The 13,271-nt window shown below is 34.4% G+C and overlaps 1 protein-coding gene across 23 annotated transcripts; it reads left to right on the forward strand.

Moving 5' to 3' along the window:
* The first annotated feature begins 1,554 nt into the window (after positions 1 to 1,554).
* On the forward strand, positions 1,555 to 10,561 carry LOC121811550 (nodulin homeobox-like). Of its 23 annotated transcripts, XR_006052667.1 has the most exons (16): positions 1,555 to 1,837; positions 1,931 to 2,036; positions 2,122 to 2,281; positions 2,571 to 2,613; positions 2,704 to 2,715; positions 2,811 to 2,874; positions 3,469 to 3,552; positions 3,628 to 3,746; positions 3,891 to 4,328; positions 5,164 to 5,259; positions 5,672 to 5,810; positions 7,012 to 7,131; positions 7,203 to 7,253; positions 7,677 to 7,744; positions 7,977 to 8,028; positions 8,216 to 9,384. XR_006052667.1 is itself a non-coding variant. In XM_042212431.1 (3 exons), the coding sequence occupies exons 1-3, from the start codon at positions 2,772 to 2,774 to the stop codon at positions 4,080 to 4,082; spliced, it is 315 nt and encodes a 104-aa protein (XP_042068365.1). In that variant the 5' UTR covers positions 2,739 to 2,771; the 3' UTR covers positions 4,083 to 4,218. The 23 variants fall into 23 exon arrangements, 1 of the variants encoding a protein (XP_042068365.1); XR_006052662.1 differs by lacking the exon at positions 2,704 to 2,715; XR_006052666.1 differs by lacking the exons at positions 2,571 to 2,613; positions 2,704 to 2,715 and having other exon boundaries at positions 1,556 to 1,837.
* Positions 10,562 to 13,271: the final 2,710 nt, after the last annotated feature.

Below are 13,271 nucleotides of genomic sequence, written 5' to 3' on the forward strand. Positions count from 1 at the left end.
GGATTAAATCTTACGAATTTCAATAAATAGTAGACAAAATATCAACAAAAGGGTAAGATCGTCATTCTATTATCATATCATAATTTTGATGTTTTTTTATATTAACATAGTGTATTACAAATATCAACACAATGACATGAGTATTTCAACACAAGTACACGAAAATATCAACACGGTTTTATTGAGATTTTACATGCATTATGTTGAGATTTTACATGCATTATATTGAGATTTTACATGCATTATGTTGATATTTTACATACATTATATTGAGATTTTTTGATGTATTTGTTGATAAAAATCTGTTTATCAACATATACAAAAATCTGAAATAAAAATCATCAAATTATATCATCTGAACGTCGTTGGAACATATGCAATTGAGATCTCGTTAGAATCCCTATAAAATTACCTTTAAATTGATATTTTTTTGTGAAAAAATAATTTCAATCGAGCGAGTTACGTAAATTTAAAGTTTTGGGATAATTTTAATAAAAGGAGAATTGACATTAATACCCTTTAATTTTATTTAATAATTATTTAAATTTAAAATATAATCTACTTGACATTATATCAACCACTAGATCTCCTAATCTAATGGTTAAAATTTAGTCTTAATTTTGGATTGATAATTAGTTAGCAATTGATCACATTCTCCTGCTTCATATACTGATAAAATTTAACTAAAAATCTATTATTGCATCTTCTTAAGATGCTAATTGATTCACCATGATCCTATTATATTAATCTGATTTTTTTTCGTGTAAAAGTCATTGTATTCTAATTTGTAAAAGTTAACTTGACATATAGAAATTACTAATACAATGTTTATTATTGATATGCTGGATTTTTTTAAACTTATAAGTGAATATTTTTTCTTTGAGGTGCTTCTTTTATGGTAGTATTAGTATATGGAGTATTTATACATTACAATAACACTTAGTTTTTAATAATTACACCTATTCCATGCTATAAAACTAAGTACGTATTACTACTATTATATCTTAAATATTACTATTATAAAAGAAGTATTGTATAAAAAAGTACTCCATCCGTTCCACGGTAGTTGAGTTATTTCATTTTCTGCACTCGTTTTGAGAAAATAATAATAAAAAGTTAAAGTGGAGAAAAAAATAAAGTAAGTGAGAGTATAATGTAGAGAAGAGTCTTATCTACATTATGCTTTCTCTTACTTTACTATTTTTCTACTTTAACTATTTATTATCATTTTTCTAAAACGAGTGCAGAAAAAGAAATGACTCAACTACCGCGGAACGGGGGGAGTATTCAACATAAAAATTAAAAAAATTATTTTTATAATATATTTTATAAATATATAAAAAAAAATCAGTTTTAAATAATTAGTGATAAAAATAAAAAAAACCAACTTTTGTAAAAAATGATACCTGTACTATACGGAGTATGAAAGAGGTCGTGTTGTATGGTGGGCCATGGGGTTGGAATGCAATTTGTATTAATATTTGCCTAAACCATAATAAAAGGGAAAATGGGTTGAAAATGAAGATAACTTGTATGTCTGCGTTTTACTCCATTTCCCCTGCGTTTAATGCACAACCTATTGTGCTGTGTTTTTATAGAAATATTCGTTCCCTTCAACACACGCATCAAGGAATTAATCCCAGCCCAAATAAATTACCCTTTCTATCTAAAATTCTTTTTCGATTTGAATTCCCCCATTAGAATTCCCGTTAGAAAAAAAGCATCACTCCCATTAACCGCCTCACTGTCTAGTCTCGATTTCTCTGGCTGCGACGACGCCTCCGATTCCGGCTGCTCATCGTGGCTCCAGGCGCCGCCGACGTCGAAGCAATCTCCTGTAACTTTTTTCTCGCTGAATTTGCTTTTAGTTGTAAGTTTATTTTAGTTTTGTGGAAATGGAGTTTGACATGGGTTTGCGAAACTGGTTTAGTTCCCAGCGGCGCGTTACTGAGTGGTAGTGTTGGGGGCGAAGTTGTAGTTTGTGATAATGCGTGCAAATTAAGCAACAAAAAATGGGTGTAGGTGATTAGGTGTAGGTATTGTCCTTTTCCCTTGTTTATTTGTATTTTCCTGCTTTTTTGTGTTCCTTTCTGGAATTTCATTGTCTTTGTTGCATGTCAGTGTTTATTTAAATTGACGAGGCGGGATACACGTCACCGTAGACCTCCTCACGGACTCACCGTCTGATTTCGGTGCCACCGATTCTCTCCGAGCGGCTCTCCAGAATCCACCAAGCAGTCGTTGCAGCGGTGGAGTGCTGTGGACTTCTCGGCCTAACTAAGTTGTTTCCATTAATTTTCCAGTTTATAAATTTTATCTTCTTGTTTGGCTAGATATGTTAGGGAGTTAGATCTAGGTCATGATATATGGGCTCTCATCTTGATTTGTGAAGCTATTAAACTTATTGTGATGTCCAAACATTCTTGGGTTGAAAGAGTAGGTCATCACTTGTTTATTTGTAGATTGGTGTTATTCCTTTGAGCATTTCTCTTAGAATTTGGTCTCAGCCATTTTGCAAGCTAGGCCCACTGACTGACTCTATTTCTCTCTCGATTTTGATGGTGAAACAGTTGTGTGATGCTGGAACTGTAGTTTGTTGGGAACTCTGCAGAGGTCAAATCTTCCATTTCTTGGCTGCTTGTATTAGGGATGTACTCGTAGAAATTAATAGGGTTGTTCTAAAAGTTGTTGTTTATGTTACAGATATTGTTATTGGTATTTATACTTTGGAATGCACATATTTGCTATGTGGAATTCTTCTCTTGCATTCCATGTTTCATCTTACCTCTCGGGTGCCCAAAATTGAACAGGTTATCGGAAGTCAAACTGTATTATCTATCATCGTATCAAGCAGACGACACTGGTCTAATTTTTGTTAGTTTTCAAAAGCCCTATATTACACTTATAATTGGATTTGTGTGCTGATTGATGCAAGATGGCAAACATACACGGATTGAAAGAATTTTTTATTTTGACTTGGTTACTTTACTAGCGACATGTATTCTCTTATAGTGGTTTTTTCCACTGCATCATGTAATAGTATCTTTGTTTTCACTTTCCTTCTTTTTGCTTTAGGAAACTATTGTAATATGGAGGTTTAAAAGTATCTTAACAAGTTTTTTTCTAGTTATCCTGACAACCTTTCTGCTTAATTTCCTCTAGTTTTAGGTATGTGCAGTTGCTAATGTTTTTGCATAAACCACAACTTCCTAAGCTCATAAACTCACCAATATCCACCTCTCCAGTGCCCTTTTGGTCTTTAACCTTTAATAACTATGATTCACAGCTCCTTATCTTCACATTGATCCCAGCTCTTTCTTAATTTATATTTGTTGTTTATTGTACTTGAAAATTATTGACATTCTCAACTTTTGGCATCATACTTGTTACGTGTGTCATGATATGGTTATATTTGTATACATCCTTTGTCTCCCCCTTAATTCATATATCATCATATGTTTTCTTCAGATATTGCTTGATGATGTGAAGATATCAGAACAACTGATTGACCTGGTCTTCTATCTGCTAGTTCTACTTGGTCCATACAGACATGTCAGTATTCATTTCCTTGAAATTTAGATCTTTACTCTGTTGTTTGTAGATATGTACTTACTACTTCGTATCCAGGAATCTCAAACCATACCCAATGGCATGGTTCTTCTTCATTCGGATCTGGTAGCTTGTATTATAAAATTGTTTCTCCACACTACCAAGAGGTTGCTCAAGCATTGACTGCATATTACAAGGTAGCAATCCAGGATTAGGTGAAAACTAAGAACATTAAATTACTTGTTTAATGGTATAAATCTTCCTACTCCATCATCTTGATTGTTGTTATTTCAAAGTGTTATCAAGTAATGTTGTGGCTGAGTAAGTGGAGTTGGTGGCAGGTGGACATATTCATAGAGGCAGAATTTGCTGCTGTTTGTGTAGATGTCAAGTTTCTGCAGACCAACGATTCATTTGGAAGTGCTTTCCCTACTACTGAAGAGACCTTGAATCACCTCTGCCAGAGTGTGATTCTTCTCTTCAATTTCTACAGTCCTTGTGTCAGCAAAAGTTGTTCCCGGAATGCATTGTGAATAACAAGATTTTATCCTTTCATCTGATTAGAGTTTTCACTGCCTGAAAGCATTGACATTTCTTTAAAATGTCAAATGTGGTGAATACATGTTTCTGCTCCAGGGAACTTGAGCTGGAATTTCTATTTTGTATACATGTTTCTGCTCCAGGGACTTCATTTATTTCTGTCCAAGTGAGATAGTAAGAGATTCCATAATCAGCTTGATTTGCTTATGTGGCTGCAGCTTTATCTGATGCATGTTGATGTATGTCCTAGGATTTGTTTGTTACATTTGAGCTTGGGTGAAAAAGTTGATGTTTGATACGTGGGAATGTAATTCCTTGTCTCCCAATAGTATAGCACATTTGGTCGATGTGGTTTAAGTGGATAAAGGGTATTATTGAGGGTCCCACTATGTTGCGAAAAAATATGATTTTTTGATAAATGTGTCATTGGAAGTTTGAAATATAAACTAGAGTGTGTTCATGAACCAAAATGGAAAGTGCTAAATTTTAGGGGACACCAGACATAGTAATTGTGCTATAGTACTGGGGGACGGATAAAGTAATTGTTACACTAGAGAATGATTATACAATGTTGGGCAGTCAATTATTTTTAAGCTAGATTAGTACTGTGAATTAGCATATTACAAGTTCTATTAATAGCATTTATAACTTTATCCCACTAGAGAACTAAAATCTCACACTTCTGAATTCTTTCTTCATTCCCGTTTACTTTCTCTTTTCCTTTTCCCCTTTTGTTTCTTTATTATTTATTTTCTTCCTTGTGACATGTTTATTAATTCAGGAGTAGTGTGGCAATGTAGTCGTTCTTATTCTGGTTTAGGCCGTCATGAACTTAAAATTATTGGGCTTAGACAATATTTCCTCATACATGGCTGCTATCTCTCACCTAAAATCTAAAGCTTTATCTATTGTGAGTGCACTTTCCAATTAAGATTAGTGGATTTATGCCTTTGAATAATACAACTGCTGCTGGTAAAGTTAGCACACCTTAAAATTTTTATGTGCTTGTGCTTGGTGTGGTTGTGTAAACCGGCCCTTATTTCTTTGAAGTAAATGTATTTTTTTCTACTGCAGCTGTTGCACCTTTGTGAAGCTGAAAGTGTATCCTACCTGGAAGAGGTGGCCAGCAAAACATCAACTCAGGATGTGGCAAAGTCTGTTGGACTCAAGGTATTGGTTTCTAAAGTGAAAGCATCATGCAGTTTTGGTCATAACTCTCAGAGAGATACATGTGTCATTGCATTTATAATAGAAAAAGAATTCCCAGACCCTTTAGATCTGTTGTTACAATAACATTGAACAACCAGCAAGTTTTGTACTTCGAAAATGAAACTAAAATTATCTTAAATGTGCTGCAGAAATTTTACACACGAGAAAACCCAAATCTGACATTTCAAATTTTTTTCTTGTTTGTAGTATTGCCCAGTCGCAGTTCGGTCTATAACAAATGTTTATAGTATTTCCTATACAATAAGCATTGCAATGTCTGCACTTTGAGAAGATTTTGCCTTTTATACATATGCAGTTGTCAATTTGTCATTTTGTCTTACTTGGTGGTATCATGGGCATTTGTTTTATATAGGTTCTTGCGTTGCTAAAAAAATGTTTAATGCTCCCTCTGAGGCAAGCTACCCGAGGGGCAACTGGAACTTAATGCAATGCGCTTGGCAGATGTCTTGTCAGATGATTCAAATTTTCCGTCATTCATCATGATAAACTTTGTAAGCTTTCCATCAGTACAACTAATTTTAAAATTTTAGAGTGCTATGGATTCCATGCCATGGTTTCTTTGCTATTCATGATTGAAGGTCGAAAAGACTCGAAGCATGACATCTGAGTTTCTTAGAAAATGTCTTTGCCTATTTGAACACACCAATGATGTGCTTGAAGAGATATTTTGATCAAATTGCTGGTTTTAACAAATGGATGTTAATTTTATGAAAGTAACTTTTAAATGAAAAGGTGAGAGTTTGAGCACCTGCAATAACCTAGACTTGTCGATCACCTCCGAGCTTATCTTAGCTTAAAATGGTAGTACTATGTCATCTGTGGACAATGTTATTTGTATTTTGCATGTCATTTGCAAGTATAGTGTGCCTGTGGATCTAGTGGCAAATTATGAACTCAAACCTAACCAACTAATCTTGTGAAATGGAATAATGAGGGCTTCCCAAACTGTTGTTGCTATGTTCACAAGTCACTTAGCACATACAATGAATTTGCAAGTTTACCGGTATAAATATTTTTGTCATTTTAATCATCTAATCGAAAAACTTCCACGAACTGTTCAAGTGACATCATTTCCTCATTTGGTTTTTGTCACTGCAATCAGATACAGATGATTAGTAAGAAGAGTTTCAGCTATTTGTCAATGTATGATGGTTAATTATTTATTTTGTTTGACGTTTCATGTCTCAAGTATAATGAAAATAGGTATGCCATACCATACACATCAATTCTTTTAATTTATCAATTGTTATAATCTTTTCTCATGGAAATTTTGCATTTTTTTTTCTGACACAAAAAATGCGTTCCTTTAGAGGGAAGCTTTAGCTGCAATCTTTCTTTTCCCTCATGAAGAGTTTGTATCTGGCTAGTGCTCGTCTGACCTTCTAGTTTCTAAAGAGGATGCACTATTAGACTATGAATTATATACATCACCACGATAATTCATATTTCACCAAATCAGTCAGTTACAACTATTGCATTGTCTGAAACTCCCTAAGTCATCAATGTATATAGACACTTTAAATTTGAATTTACCCCTTGAAGTGTACCTCGTTCCTCTTATCTCATCAAAGAACGTCTTTGTTGATTAAAGTGATTGCAAACCTTCATTGCTTTGTCCCGATGCATGCCAGGGTAAATGATTTAGTAATTTTGGTATTATTTAGCTACTAATAACTTTTGTTTCAATCCCAGATGAGAAGGATCTGTCAACAAGCTCGTTCGGTTCTTATGGAAGGACTATCAGAAACTGTCAGATGGATTCTTCTCTCTACTTCAAAGCTGACAAAGTATCCACAATTAGCAAGAACTTATGTAATCCTGCTTCTAATACACTATTGCATGTAGTAGTACATATCTATATTCTAATACACCATTGCATGTAGGTTCACTATTAAGTCATGATTTTTGAATGAAGATGAGGAGGTAATTTCAATGTATGCTTTCCTTCCATGCTGTTATCGGACATTAATTATTTGTTTGTCCTATCTTTCTTAGTTTGCAATTTAGGTAATGAAACATTCTAGCACATGGTCATTATGCTGCTTCTTATAGTTGCACTTTTTTTTTATTTAATAAACCTGCTTCACTCAACACATTTATTCATTATGTGCATTTTGTAGATAGGTAATCTTCTTCGTGGGTTATTTATAAGTCATTTTGTGTCCCGGATCGTTCGTGCTGCATCCGAAGATCATTTAGTCCATGTAAAACCTCTCATGCTTAACCTATGGATATCATTCATCTTTTTCCATAAAATGTTAAGTGCATCTGTTTTGTTTTTGGGGTCTTAATAGAAATGATCTTTACCTTAGCACATATATATTTTTATCACTAACCATTTTTTATATTACCTTTAGGACTAGCTTCGTATATTGGACTCTCGGCCCAGATGTAAAAAAGAGTAGCCCAATGCTACATATTTTCTGTAAGAGATCATCTCATGTATCTTTTCTTGTGATGTTGTAATTACCTTTTCTAGTGATGTAAGACAAAACTTACACTTGATAAAAGAAAACAAAAGATATTTTTATGATATAAAACGTTTCCTTCCTTTCGCTTAAGATTTGAAAATCATGTAAATAAAAACCACGTTTAAATAACACTTAATTTGCTCAGGGTCTTACATGATATGCAAATGATTTTACACTGTTTTGTAGGGAATAAGCTTCATAAAAAAGGAGTTTTAATGCAGAAAAGGAAGGTAGGAAGGTAAGACTATCTTGTAAAGATGACAGGAAAGATGGCACTATATATTTAAGAAAACAATGTAATTGATCAATCAAAATTGAATGTCGCAAAGTTTCGAAGATGATCTAAATTTACAGAGTAATTTTTTTTTGTTCTGCTAAAGATATACTGGTAGAGATTTGTTTTCAGCATTTTGGTATGTCAGCAGGTAGTTTTACAAGCAAGTAGTTTTCCCATACGTATTCGAGGATTCTGGTAACTCTACATCAAATCCTAGTCTTTGAGGATTCTGGTAAGTTTACTTCTCATCTTATTCGGGTGTTATTCAAACTTGTATATACTCAACTTGTGATGTTTTCTACTTATACATAAGAGCCTAGCTGCTATTTATTCTCATCTGTGGCTGAAATGTTAATTTTATAGAGAATTTAAATGTTATTTTCTCTTTGTAACTGACATGTTATTATTGAGAGTAAATTTCCGAAAGGTTGCCTGTCATGGTTCTTTAATATGTGCATCTCCCTATTTTTTAATGAATTCAGATGCATCACCAATAGATAAACAAGGGATATTAGCTTCATAAATATCCGAAAGTGCCCTAGTACAATACTGCTTTGTTATGAGAACAAAAAGCTTCCACGAACAGACTTTCACCACTTGCTATTTGTGTGTGCATGCAAGATTTTCTCTATATTGATTGTAACTAACACACTTTTTTATGGGTTATTAGTGTAGACTTCGTTTCCCTCAAGGGTTGGTCTGCAAACTTGTTGTTGCTTACTAACTTCTGGAGAGCTAGGTTTCCCGTGCTTCAGATAAAGTGACAATAGTGTTCTTTGGTGTCCGATTTCTTGAGCTAAGGAGAGAGAACTATTCCGGTTTTGAAAAATTAATTGAAAAAGCCATATGGTCGATCGACTGAATGAGAGCTTTACGAGTTGCAATCTTGTTGATATTGGTGCATAATAATGATTTGGGCAATAGGACTAAAAGCCTCATATCCAAATTATCACATGCCTAACCCTGCATATACCCCTAGTGAGCCAGTTTGAGCCCCCAAAGCCTAATTTCTTTGTTAAAAATATTGAAGTCACTATATTAGCCTATCTATTATATCCATTCATTGGCCTGTATTTTCTACCCCAGTCACTAAAATTAAAGTGCTAGCACATTCTTGGGAGGGTATTTATGGTGGCAAGAAAAAGATGAAAGTCCTGGAACATTCATTTGGTGATATTCATTTTTCCTGAGATGTGTAAAAAAGCCAAGGCTCAAAAAAAAAAGTAAAATGGCAGCCTTTCATGTGTAAAAAAAGCCAAGGCTCGAAAAAATAAAAATAAGAAGGCAGCCTTTCATGTTTAAAAAAAGCCAAGGCTCGAAAAAAAAAAGAAAAAGGCAGCCTTTCATGTGTAAAAAAAGCCAAGGCTCGAAAAAAAAAATAAGAAGGCAGCCTTTCATGTTTAAAAAAGCCAAGGCTCGGAAAAAAAAAGAAAAAAAGCAGCCTTTCATGTGTAAAAAAAGGCAAGGCAGGAAAAAGTAAAAATAAAAGGCAGCCTTTCATGTGTAAAAAAAGCCAATGCTAGAAAAAAAAATATTGAGCGAAAATTAGAAATGGTTAAAGAACGCTCAAAAGAATAAGATGAATTGGTTTAGATGGTAGAAAATCTCGAGTTTGGGGTGTGAGCTATCAAAATTTTGTACGCATTGAGTGAGATGTGAAGGATGTTTTGATGGATGTGCTAGCATTTTAATAATGGTGGTAACCTACTTAACCATATATGATCACACCTTTACCAAAAGCCCATTACATCCAAATGAATAAGACCTTTTCATTTATGCATCATATTGACTTGTGAGCAATGAATTTTGTTTAAGTTTGGGAGAAAGATCTTATGTGCTTAAAATAAAGAATAGCCGGAAGAACTTCTCTTTAGGAATTAGCGACGATGGTTTGAGACTCCCAAGACATAACTCGAACTTAGATTGAAGCATTGGGATGCCTAGCTCTTAGGGAATTAGTTCGTGTACAGTTGTTGTTCTAAGTCTTACCCGCGAGAGAATTCGGGGTCAACCTAATTTCTCTAATGATTTGTGCTTTAGTTGCGTTTTTTTTGATATATAAACCCCATTGATTGTCAAATCTGGCTTCTTAATATATCTGTTAAATGTATGTCCATGATTATGTTGTTTCTGGTATCAAATGGTCATTATAGAATTATGCAAATATCTGCAAAGGTAAAAGCGATTATATGCTAGAGCATTTGTTACTGTCCTCAATTCTTGGCAAAGGTAAATGTGGTATTCATAGTATTTTCTAAGATAATTGGAGTTTTATGTTGTACTTGTCCGTATGTTGGTATGTCCTACTTAGAATATGTTTCCGGTATTATATGAATTATCTGCGGTGTATAGTCTCTGATATTCTATTCTATTACCTATGATGTTTGTCTAATCCTGTTGTTTTGTTATTCTCTTTTAGTATCTGACTCTTCCGTCCATGTTTGGAACAGGCTTCAGCATCAGAAGCTCAGGACTAGATATCTTTTTATTATAATAACTTGTCCACTGCAAATGTTGAAGCTAAAGCTAAAGAGGTTTATTGAAATTTTGAATTTTATACTATCCGTCCATGTTGGAACAGGCTCCAGCATCAGAAGCTCAGGACTAGATATCTGGTTTGCGTTGTATATAGTTATGGAGAGGGAGAGATTAGCTTGACACTACATTCCTTACCTTAAATAGTTCTCTGGATGCAATTTACCTTTGGAGTTACTCTTTCTGTTTGGCATTTTGAATTATTTTGAAATAAAATTGAAACATTTGAACAGAGATATTGTGCAAGCCATTTATGTAAACTGCAAGGTTTGATTTTTCTACTTACTTTATTCATTTTGGAAAGCCGGTTTTTATTCTTGGTATTTGTACTATGTCTAGGTTCTGTTTTAAACAGAACTTGTAAAATCTAGTGTGGAAGAACTATCACTGCTGAAAATTTAGGAAGCTGGCTTGGGAAAGATTTACTATGGAAAAAATAAGTTCTAAGGGAACGAGTGATGATTAAGCTTCTTTTCGTCTCTGTTTTGTTTTGAGTTTACTCATAACTTGGAGTTGGGTTGTCTGAAATCCTCATGTTGCAATAAATCTTATTATCTCATCTTCTTGATTCAAATTTTTTTTCTGACACATGGAAGTATATATTTGTTGAATGCTTTTAAGGGACTCAGGATGCCATGTTGTCTCTTTTACCTCAAAGGTACGATCATGGTTTATTTTTTTACTGTACTTGCGAGTCCCAAGTTTATTTCAACTCAAATGTGTTTGTTTTAGATTTTCAAAGCCTGTTCAACAAGCATTGCATACGGGCCTCCTCACCTTGGGCAGTGGTAATCTCAAATTTAAGATTGAAGTAATTCTGTATAAACATATCTGGTTAATCTTTGTTTGGATTCCAAATCATAAATTTTGGACAATTTTCTTTGTTGATATCTCTTGGTTTCAGGTTCTGTTTAAGCATTTAAGTGTTGACCTCAAGGATGTCACACACCTCTTCTCTTCTAAAGGATGTAGTTATTGACAATTTGAAGGTAATCCTGATTTTTTAATAAGGATGTTTGATCTTCACAACCACCTAAGAATGCATGAGGTGAAATGTGGAATTATTTCGACACTAAACTAAATTGAGATACCCCTTGATGTTGCTGCCTCTCCCCCATCCTGGCAGCCACTCTCATATAAGTGCAGCTTGTTGCATCTACTGTGGCAGGGTGACTGCAAAAATTATATAGGCCCATGTAGGAAAATCTAATTAATTATTTGACTTACATATTGGGGAAGGTTTCCTTCATTACTTTATTTTGCAAACAATTTTCGTGCAGTAAATAATTAATTACAATGTATGGACTCTAGCCTACTCCGATTTCTGTATATTTTATCTGTTGACTTGATTACTTGATTAGCCTACTCTAACCTAACTATGTTTAGTTATAATGTTTTCCCCTGTTCTAAAATATTCAGCTTGCCTAATGTTTATCCTTTGTGAATGCTTCTGCTTCAGGATCAGTCATTAAGCATCAACTTGTTACTCACCTTATGCTGGGCATTGCTTTACGAGCTATTTCAGTTGCTCATACTGAACCTGATGTTGGCCATAGTTCCAATACTAATCACCGACCCGGTCTTATTCAATCTTCTGCTCCACAGATTGAGGTATTAATGTTATCTTCCTGTTAAGTTGTTGAACCTGCATATGAGGAACAGAGGACTGTTTCCTTGAAAACATGACAAATGTTAAATTGCTATCTGGATGTCATCATCCAAAATCATCTTCCCTCATGCCTATGTGTGGTTTCTGGTTTCTCATGTCTATGTAGTTGTGGATAATACTTCTATTCCAAGTGATTTGCGTGAACTCATGATCACTGTAATTGTGTCCTTTTGTTTTCAGATGCAGGCCCACCCTTTCTCTGATCGGACCCGGCAGCATATTGTCTGGATTAGCAATTCCCTCTTTGTTAGATCCCACTACAAGCAGAGACCCCCAAGTTCTCTAGATGAGAGTGGACTCCTAATTTCATGAAGCCAACACAATACACCTACCCTTCCCTAGGCAAGTAATAGGGTGTTTGTCTACTTTGATGTAGTTCACTCGATACTTTTCTATTTTTACATTGTTTTGACTGTATTTTTGAGAGCTAATCTACTCAAACCCACAATGCAGTTGACGCAGTGGCGCTATATGCTGTCAATACAATCTGCCTCGTGGGTTTTCCACGGTCTTCTAGATCAACCTCAGCAAGAAATTATCACTTTTAGCTGTGTTACTTTCTCTCATGGTGTGTTTGTTGGTTACATTAACATTGGGACTGGTGTTACAGCTGAGAGAAGAGAAACTTCCATAGAGGTGATTGGATGTAGCTGTCTTATATTTTTTTGGTCTCTGTTTACGCTTTATCTTGATCCTTTTGGTTTTCACATGCTTTTACTCTGAGGATTTTCTTCCTTGTTATGGACTCCTTACTTAAATGACTTGTAATTTTGATCGGTTCCTCTGGTAACCTATGTGCTAACTGATAGCACTCTCAATCATATATATAAAAATGGTTGTATTCTCGAATCAATTTCCGTTTCTTGAATTGTCAATCATTACCTATGTTCAACTAGATACTTGTACCATAATGTCCAGGATTATGTGGTTTCTGTATATTTTATCTGTTGACTTGATTTGTTTGGTCAAGTTCCTCAACAATTTAATTTGACTTAACATC

The sequence above is a fragment of the Salvia splendens genome, chromosome 7, assembly GCF_004379255.2.
Source record: "Salvia splendens isolate huo1 chromosome 7, SspV2, whole genome shotgun sequence".
Classification (NCBI taxonomy): domain Eukaryota; kingdom Viridiplantae; phylum Streptophyta; class Magnoliopsida; order Lamiales; family Lamiaceae; genus Salvia; species Salvia splendens.